This window comes from Frankliniella occidentalis, unplaced genomic scaffold (assembly GCF_000697945.3).
Source record: "Frankliniella occidentalis isolate FOCC.00 unplaced genomic scaffold, Focc_3.1 Scaffold5, whole genome shotgun sequence".
NCBI classification, from domain to species: domain Eukaryota; kingdom Metazoa; phylum Arthropoda; class Insecta; order Thysanoptera; family Thripidae; genus Frankliniella; species Frankliniella occidentalis.
This window is the reverse complement of record NW_026267135.1, coordinates 645,810-655,656: the sequence shown is the minus strand read 5'-3', so window position 1 is coordinate 655,656 and position 9,847 is coordinate 645,810. Positions and strand designations below refer to the sequence as shown.

The 9,847-nt window shown below is 58.7% G+C and overlaps 1 protein-coding gene across 2 annotated transcripts; it reads left to right on the top strand.

Moving 5' to 3' along the window:
* Nucleotides 1-2,605: 2,605 nt before the first annotated feature.
* Nucleotides 2,606-9,461, top strand: LOC113215189 (uncharacterized). 2 transcript variants are annotated; one of them, XM_026434801.2, is made up of 4 exons: nt 2,606-2,888; nt 3,141-3,295; nt 6,794-6,892; nt 7,958-9,461. In XM_026434801.2, the coding sequence occupies exons 2-4, from the start codon at nt 3,164-3,166 to the stop codon at nt 9,380-9,382; spliced, it is 1,656 nt and encodes a 551-aa protein (XP_026290586.1). In that variant the 5' UTR covers nt 2,606-2,888; nt 3,141-3,163; the 3' UTR covers nt 9,383-9,461. The 2 variants fall into 2 exon arrangements, with proteins under 2 accessions (XP_026290586.1, XP_026290587.1); XM_026434802.2 differs by lacking the exons at nt 2,606-2,888; nt 3,141-3,295 and adding an exon at nt 6,453-6,545.
* The last annotated feature ends 386 nt before the right edge of the window (nt 9,462-9,847 follow it).

Below are 9,847 nucleotides of genomic sequence, written 5' to 3'. Positions count from 1 at the left end.
CCCCCCCTCGGTCAGCTGGATAAACCGCACCTGCCACGCTCCACCCGGTTAGCGCCCAATATGTCATATTGCTGGTGCGAAACATGCAGGTATTTACATTGTGATGATCTGCACCCCGCACGTCTCTCCGATCCTCATCGGGGTCGCCTCCGATGCTCCGGAATCACAGACAGACAGATCTACCTACTACTTCCTCCTCGGGGACCTCCACACCTTCTCCAGCGAGGGCAGCGCGCCCTCGCTGGCCACCCGGCCCACCTCTCGGCTTCGTGGATAAATGGTTCTCATACTCCGAGTGTAAATTCCTCATCCTCTCCCCAGTGACCACGGCCCCATCTCTGCGAGCGAGCGGTAGCACAAACAACTCCTGCACTCGTCTCTCTCGCTTCGCTCAGTTGTACACAGAAGTTGTCAAGTAAGTCTCATGATTGAACCCCGAGTCCAAGGCACGGCACCATTCTTTTTTCTTTCTCTTTTCATCCTCCTTCTAAAATGGTTAATGAGGGACTAGCCTAGCTAGGGAAAGAATGCGACATAACCTGGCTCCACAAGGTATAGCTCGTCTGGGCTGGCGTCGCAGTGCTTCCGTAGTGAAGCAAGACTTTAGGTTGCCTTAGGTGAACCTGTGCTTTCTGAAAAGGTGATTAGGAGCATCGGGAGAAACATGGCGAAGAAGAAGATCCGCAAGCCGACCCGGACGCAACCAACTCGGGCCTGCAAACGGATCTACGCGACCATTCCTGCCCAACATGACGAGCAGGTATGTTGAGCGAGCTGCAGCTCGTTCGCGATGAGTGCGGCGGGAGTGCGCGGGAGAGGTCTCACCCTTTGCAAGAAGAGCAAAACCGGATCTAGAGAGCTGTGGCGGGAGTGGCCGTGGGGACGCACCACAGCTCTCAGGATCCGATTTTGTTTTTTCCACTTCCTTTTCTTGCTACATTGAAGTACGCGATTGACTTAAACTTCCACTCTGTCGCTCGCAGCTCAGGTCCCTGGAACAACTAACCGACGACGTCCTGCTCGAGGTTTTGCAGCGCCTGGACGTCGTCGACCTCCTCACCTGCCGCCTGGTGTGCAGGAGGCTGGGCGCGCTGGCGCTGCACCGGGACGCCTGGAGTCGCAGGACCCTGAGCACGCTCCGCTCGGCGGGCGGGAACAGGCTGACGTGCCCAGTGCTGCGCCTGGCGCCGTGCCTGCACCACATGACCGTAGACCTGCCGCCGCGCACACGCGTCTGCGGCCATCTGTTCACGACCACGTGTGCCGCCGGGGGACTGGAGGTGCGGGACGTGTACTGGACACACTATACTGCGGGTGGACACGCGGCCCGGCTGATCCAGCGCCAGGCGACGCTCGGCCGGCTGAAGAGGGTGGCCGTCAAGTACGATGAATGCGTCGTGAGTCACGCCGCGGCTGACACCCCCTCCTTGTTTGGGACCTTGATGTCGACACCTGGGCTGGAGGAGATTCGGCTCCACGTCAGTTTGTACCGTCCCTTCGAGCTCAGCGAGTGCGCCGAGCTCCAGCAGCAGCTCCAGCCAGTGCCCAGCTCACTGCGGAGATTCCACATCGCAGTCAAGGGAGCCAACCCATTTGTCCAGTTTGTTTTAAGAACGCACGCCGCCACCCTGGAGGAGGTCCACGTCCTCGGGTCGTTCTCGCCGCACCACCGAGTCCCGCTCTCGACAATGCACCTGCTGGCCGGGCTCCCTACTCTGCGCGAGCTCACGCTGCACCACATCCAGCCCGGCCTGGGGGTCCTGGCCAAGTCCGGGCCGCTGCTGCTGACCCTGAACATCATCGTCGGGGAGGGGGATCCTGAGACGTACGGCGGCGGCGGGGTAGAGAGGCTGCGCCGAGCCCGCCCGGGGCTGCAGGTCAAGATCCAAGAGAAGGACAGGCGCGCGTGATGAGGCCGACCACTAGGAGGTGTCTCATCCCACCATTAATGTTCATGCTTGAACAACATTTACAAATGTACACGAACTTGTTCGTTGTACTGCCGTAAAATGTATTAAACGTTATTATGCCAGTTATTGACGCTTTCTTCAACATTCCAAATGCTAAATCTCCGCTTCTCTTTAGACAGCTTTAAACTACTTATACTCAACGTGGGGCGGGGAGACCTATGGGCGATCACTCCCCAATTCAATTATCTCCCACTCCCCCTTCCCCCTCCTCTCACCCTCTGACCGGTTTTATAAGGGAGGTGGTGACAGGGGCAGTCGTCCCCCCCCCCTTCCCCCTTTCCCGGGGTCAGCCCTAGAAAGCCGCCTAAAAGATAGACAATTTGCAATACAAAACCCCTGTATGTAGGCCAGCCACAGATTTTCCCCTCCCCTTCCCGCCTCCCCGGTCACCTAAAACCGCGCCTGCACTCTCTTCCTGCGGTTCCGGCTATAGCGCGCAATGTCAAGCATTGCCGCTGGTTCGCAACATGTGCACAGTGCCGCCGTGCACCTCGTGCGCTTCTCCCCGAGCTTCGCCGGGGTGTCGTCTCTGCGGTCTCTCCAGCAGCGGGATCACAGACAGACAGAGCTACCATTCTTCTCCTCGGGGACCCCCACCTTCATTGTGCCGCGTGCCCGCGACGCTCCGCGGCCGCGGCACCGCGTACCAACCACCTCGCGCGACGTGTCCAAAGCGAAGGATACGGCGCCCCCCTCTGCGACGTCACGCTCCTTCCGCGTGCCCCCGCGGAGTGCGCGGCCCGCCCCTCGGCATTAGCGGTTAAGAGTTCTTATACGCCGAGTGTAAATTTCTCATCCCCAGCGAACACGCACCACCCATCTCCCATCTCGGTGCGAGACGAGGCGAACGCTAGCACACACAAGCAAGTCTTATACTCATCTCTCTCGTTCCACTTATTTCTGCACGGTAGTTTGCAAGTAAGTCTCACGGGAGAACCCCGAGTCACAGGCACGGCATCAATCTTTGCTTTCTCGTCCATCCACCCGTCCAAAAAGGTCAATGAGATGGTGGCGCGTAGCGTATCACGGCACCATAACAAAGCGACATAACCTCAATAGCTCCGCTAGGCATTGCTCGTCCGGACTGGCGTCGCAAGTAGCAAAGAGCGGTTTCCGTAGTCCAAGCAAAGACTTTAGGACGCTTTAGGTTAACCTGTGCTTTCTAAAAAGGTGAGGAGCATCGCGGGAGAGACATGGCGAAGAAGAGGAAGAGGAAGACCCGCGAGCCAAGACTCAAGGGCCGCAGGCCGACGCGGACGCAACCAGCTCGGGCCTGCAAACGGACCTACGCGACGGCAGCTACAGTTCCTGACCAACAAGAGCAGGTATGTTGAGCGAGCTGGGGACTCGGTGTGATGGGCGTCAAAGGGGAGAAGAGACGGGTCAGCTCGGGTGTCGGGTGCTCGTCGCCTCGCAAAGCTCGCGGGAGGGGGGGGGGGGGTACACGTTTGCGATTAGTACAGCTTCATAACAAACCAAATAATAGGATACGTCGTTATAGCTCGGAAAGGAAGGAAGAAGTACTAAACCGGATCAAGAGAGGTGTGGCGGGCGTAGGGAGCGACCCCTGCCCACCCGGTGCTCCTCCCCTCACCTACCCCTACTGTACCTCTCTGGATACGGGCCTTTTCCGATTTTCCGTAAGGAAACGCGATGCTGTTCTGGCATGGGTTAAAAATTTCACTCTGTCGCTCGCAGCGCCGGACCCTGGACCAGCTTCCCGACGACGTGCTCCTCCTGGTGATGCAGCAGTTGGACGTCGACGACCTCGTGTACGGCTGCCGCCTCGTGTGCAAGAGGCTGGGCGCGCTGGCGCTGCACCCGGAGGCCTGGAGGCACAGGACCCTGGGCACGTCCTCGAGGGCGTCCGGCAGCAGGACCAGGCTGACCTGCGCGGTGCTGCGCCTGGCGCCCTGCCTGCACCACGCGACCGTCGTCCTCCCGTTGACGATGGACGTCTGCGGCCACCCACTGTTCAGCACCAAGTGTGCCGTCCGAGAACTGGAGTTGGACGTGGACTCCGCATTCACAACGGTTTCGGTCGCGGGTACAGGGGCGCTCACTGCCCGGCTGGTCAAGCGCCAGGCGTCCCTCGGCCGCCTGAGGAGAGTGGTGATCAAGTACAAGTGTAATAGTAAACATGAACAACTCATGAGTCAATCCGAATCCTCCGCCTTGTTCCGGACACTGGCCTCGACACCTGGGCTGGAGGAACTCTGCCTGACCGCTCAATTGGGGGTTCGCAGCCCCATCTCCCTCACAGAGTGCAAGCAGGTAGGGCACCGCGTGCGCAGCTCAATGAAGAGGTTCCGCGTCGCCATCGACGGGGTCGACCCCTTCTCCCAATCAGTCCTGGGGACGCACGCCGCCACCCTGGAGGAGGTCCACTTCGGCCAAGTCTCGTGGTCGATCCCGGTCTCGACGTCGACGCTGCATCTGCTGGCCGGGCTGCCGAGCTTGCGCGAGGTCGCGGTGCACCACGACCTGGCCGGCGTGGAGGTGCTGGCGCGGTGCGCGACCCTGCGGACCGTCATCATCACGATCACGGGCAACGGCCAGGATGGGCACGCCGCCGTGGACGCGGCCGAGCTGCTGCGCCGAGCCCGCCAGGTCCGCGAGGTGAACATCCGCGGCGGGGCCATCGGCTGCTACGTGTCCGCCGCCGTCTGCACGGAGCTGGTCCGCGGCCTCGCGTCGTCGGCGCGGTCTGACCTCGAGAAGCTGCACATCGCCTGCTACATCTGGAGGCAGTCGTTCCGGACCGAGCGGGAGGAGGAGTTGCTCCAGGAGCTGCTGCAGGCGCTGCTCCGGGCGCTGCCCCGGCTGACGGCGCTGCGGGAGCTGCACGTCGGCCAGCTGAGCCGACGGGCGTGCGAGGACGTCCTGCTAGCCATCAGCCCCGCGACCCACCCCGCCCTGCGCCTGCCCGGATGTAAAGATCCGCACTCAGTACTATAGTCGAAAACTGTAGTTAAACTGTAGTTAAACTAAAGTTGAAGAATAGGTTTCTATAGTTTAACTGCATTTTTTTCGGACGTAGGGCCACAAAGCGGGAAAAACTGCAGATTAACTACAGTTTAACTGCTATGATGAAATTACTAGAGTTCTGACTGCAGTTCGTCTTCAGATCCTTCCACCCGGGTGGTCTCGGTGCGGGGCTGCGGGCACGGCTGGGCGCGCGAGGACGCCGTCAGGGCGCTGCTGGCGGCCCGCCCGGACCTGCACGTGCGCGTCGCCAGGTACTGGGGCCCGGACAACCTCCCCTACGGCGCCGTCTGCGACCCTCGGCACCCTTGCGACGAGTGCAAGTCCGGCAAGCAGCAAGTGGCTAGTGGGCTCCTCCAGACCATGTCCTCCAAAAGCTCCGCCACTCTTGTCCTGGAAGGGCGCTCTGCATCTCCACTGTACCACCATCGCTCGCGCCCGGTGATATTTGTTAAAAAGCTTGTCAGTTGATGTTGAGACCATTTCATTCTTTCTTAAAAATTATTGAGCAAGAATGCGATATTAATTAAACCATTTGTAAAGTCAAAATATCGATTCTCTTGAAACCGCTTGGAACTATCCCTAACTTGTCAAGAAGTCGAGAAGCCGGCATTTGGCTGGGCCGGGGAGGCAGCTGATAATAGGCCGTACCCTTTTCCCGGTTCGTATTACAAACGCACGCCGCCACCCAGGAGGAGGTCCACTCTCTCAAATAAAACATAAAAATCCAAAATAGCGACTTTCTTGTAAACGCCGACCTCTGGTCAGGGCGAGGAGGCAGATACAGTCGCCTCACTATAAGAAGTAACTTGAACATTGCGCGTTAAGAAAATAGTCCCTACCATCGTGATGAGCTAACTTCTAGTCTAACAATCGCACGGCTGAAAACTAAATACTAAATAATGGACCAAACTTTATCGTTTAGCACTGGATGATTCCTGTTACAAGACAGTTACGTTTAGACACTTTAATAAGAATTTTTGCGAACAGCTATCGCTCCGCTAGGTTACTCCTTATAGTGAGGCGACTGTAAAAGGTGAATAAGTATACTCTCCCCCCTCCCCCCTGCATCCATTCCTCACCTACTCCTACTCCCTCCCCCTCTTTCGCTCCGTTTGGCGCGCACGTCACGCATTTGCGGCATTTGCTCTACTTTTCTCCCCGGAGAGCTCCACCTTTCCGTCGTCTTGACTGCGTGTTGCTCTCCGCGACACCGCGCACTAGCAAGTGAAGGCCGTGGCCGTGGCCAGTCCCTCCGATAGCCTACTGCCAACATAGGCCTGGTGCAAGGTAAATCGAGAGGGAAAAATATTAGAGGTGTCCGCTGTAATTTTCTGTGCGCTTGGGAGTCGCCGATCAGATTATAGATCCCGGAAACAGCACACTTACTGAGTACAATTAATGAGAACAAAGGTTCTTACGTTATGATACCGACGACGATTAATTTGATTCTCATACTCCGAGTGTGCCTATATTTCTCATCCCCGCGTGAGCACACTCGCATCTGAGTTCAAGCCGAGCTGAAGCTGAAGCGAGCGCCCGCCCGCGACCTGCGACTCTCTCGCTTAGTTTTGCACAGCAAGTTAGCAAGTAAGTCCATGGTTAGACCTCGTGTCCCTTTACATCATTCTTTTCTTTCTCTTCTATGCGCCTATCCTAAAATGGTCAACAAGCGGGGGACTTGCCTTGTAGTGCGGACCCGCAACAAAGCGACATAACCTAATTCCCACACCTGCCCTCCGCTTTGCTCGGCTGGCGTCTGGGGTTGCAGTGCCTCCGTAGAAGCCAGAAGTATAGTGAACTATTATTGTCGTCTAACTTGTGTGCTTTCTGAACAGGTCGCGAGTGTGAGAAGAGACATGGAGACAACCGTCAAGCCGACCCGGAGGCCACCTCATCGGGCCTGCAAACGGACTCATGGGCTCAATTCTGAACAGGTATGTTGAGCGAGACGGAGCTCGGCGTGGGCGGCGTCGGTGGATGATATGGGTTAGAAGCACAAGTCGGGTTGTGTGCTCGGTGGCGCCCTGCGCCTATCGCGGCCCGGGACATAGGAAATAAGATACGAAAAGGGGGGGGGGGTTAAGGACAATGTCCGCACACCCAGACTGTTACAAAATCAGCCAACTTCTGGGTGTTAACCGAAAGCAGTGTTCGGACCGATGTATGGTACTCCTAAGGCGGGTTCCACCGATATTTGTCTCCGAATCTGGTGTTCGGACAGGCCCGAACAGGGCAGCCACACAGTCGCGACAAGTACGGCGCAAGCTTGGGCGCAAGTCGCGGCGGGGGGCAGTCTCGCGAGTCGACCGCGCGGATCACCCTCGTCGTAGGGGTGCATGTCCTCGCGACTCGCGGCCTGGCCTGTCATCTCGCGGGGCACTCGCGGCGCTCGCCGTCCTCGCGGCGTCGCGGGTGTTGGTAGCAGCCGAATGGCGGGGCTGGCGCGGCTCGCAACGCAACGGCCGCAGAGCAAACCAGCCGAGCCGTTCCAGCAGAACCGGCAGAGAATCCGGACACACCCTAGCCACCCCGCACAAGAGAGCACACGACACACACGTAAAATTTAATATCGTGAATATTTAAATTAAATGACAAAAGATTTCTGGGGGTACTTTTAGATTTCTCAGTAGTTTATTCCCGTTTATTCCGTTTTATTCTGTCTATCTTTCACCCTCACCCTCTCCCTCTCCTTCCTCCCCTACGTTACCATACTACGTAGTAGTGTTGGTGTATTGACGATATACGTTTACCGGACGGCGAGTTAAGCCAGTTAAGCTGACGAGCTGACCTGCGAGTGAAGTAAATGACCGAAAACAGCCCACCTTCGCAAGCCGGAAACTAGCCCGAAGAGATGGCGGACGGATTTGGGTTCCTCTCGACCACTCCTCCCCGCACCCACCACCATCACAGCTCTCTAGATCCGGTTTTGTTGTTCCCTCTCTTCGTGCTCCATTATTGAAATAGCCTACGGACTAAAACTTTTACCCTGTCGCTCGCAGCCCCGGACCCTGGACCAGCTGCCCGACGACGTGCTGCTGCTGGTGATGCAGCACCTGGCCGTCCAGGACCTCCTCGCCTGCCGCCTCGTGTGCCGGAGGCTGGGCGAGCTCGCTCTGCAGCCGGAGGTCTGGAGGCGCAGGTCCTTGATCCCGTCGCCGTACAAGAATGACAGGCTGACCTGCCCGGTGTCGCGCCTGGCGCCGTGCCTGCGCCACTTGACTGTGCTTCCCCCGTCGCGCAAGGGCGTCTGCGGCCACCTCCACACGACCACGTGCGCCGTCGAAGGTCTGGAGGTGAGGGGTAGTTGGGATAGGACGCAACGCTTTGTGACTTTTCAAGATGGTGCATTCGCGGCCCGACTGATCCAGCATCAGGCGTCCCTTGGCCGGCTGAGGAGGGTTAGAGTGGTCCTGGAAATAGTTGATAAACCCTACATGAGTGAAGATAACGTCTGCATCTTGTTTCGGACGCTGATCTCAACACCCGGGCTGGAAGAACTTGATCTGTTTGTCTCGACCGGCAGCACCGGCCCCCTCCCCCTCGTCCTCGGAACGTGCTCGCAGGTCGTGTCCAGCTCAATTAGGAGATTTCACGCTGCAGTTGAGACGGACGAATCATTTTCGCAATTGGTTTTGAGAACCCACGCCGCCACCCTAGAGGAGGTCCACTTCGTTGGGTCCAAAGAGGGTGATCTGCTGTCGCTCTCGACCGCGACGCTGCAGCTGCTGGTCGGGCTCCCGTGTCTGCGCGAGGTGGCCCTCGACGACCAGCGCGGGATGGAGGTGCTGGCGCAGTGCGCGACCCTGCGGACCCTCACCATCACCATGATGGGCTCAGGCTACCCCGACGCGGCCGCGGCCGCGGCCGCCGCGGAGCTGCTGCGCCGAGCCTGCCAGGTGCGGGAGGTGAACATCAGGGGCTACCTCTACCACTTCGACTGCTTCCGGGCCCTCGCGTCGTCGGAGCGGTCGAACCTCGAGAAGCTGCACATCGCCTGTCCCATCTGGTCCTCGAGGGAGAAGGAGCTGCTGCAGGTGCTGCTCCAGGCGCTGCCGCAGCTGCCGGCGCTGCGGGATCTGCACGTGGGCCAGCTGAGCCGACAGGCGTGCGAGGAGATCCTGCTCGCCGTCAGCCCCGCGACCCAGCCCGCCCTGCGCCTGGTCTCGGTGCACGGCTCCGGCTGCCGCTTGGCGCGTAAGGACGCCGTCAGGGCGCTGTTGACGGCCCAGCCCGAGCTGCACGTGCGGGTCGCCATGGAGTGGGGTCCGGACAAACACCGCTCTCCGTTCCAGCAAATGTTGCCGGACAAGGTGGCCATACCGCCCGTACGCGCCGCCACTCTTGTCCTGGAAGGGTGCTCCCCATCTCCAAAATACCACAATCCCTTGGACACCGTGGTTCATGTTGAAGAACTTGTTCGCTGAAATTGAGACTGTCAAAATAAAAATGCGCCGTTTGATCACTATGAATGAATACGGTATTGATTAAACCATTTGTACGGCAGTCTAAAGTCTCGCTTCTCTTGAATCCGCTTCCAACTATCCCTAACCTGTCAAAGACGTCGAGACTGACGGTGTAAGCCGGCCTTTGGGTCGGGGCGGGGAGGCAGATAATAGGTAGGTGAATACTCTCTTTCTCTGTTCCTCTCCCCTCCTCCACCCCCCCCCCCCTAAACCTCTCTCGCCCTCTCTCGCCCCGATTGCCGCTGCCGCTCATGTCATGCATTGCTGATGCGAAACATGTGCACCGTGCTGTGCACCCAGCCCGGCTCCCCGCGGCGGCCGAGCCTCACCGGGGTCGTCTCTGCAGCTCCAGAATCACAGACAGACCGACAGACGGGCATACGGACGGGACAGAGCTACTACTTTTCTCCTCGGGGACCTCACCCC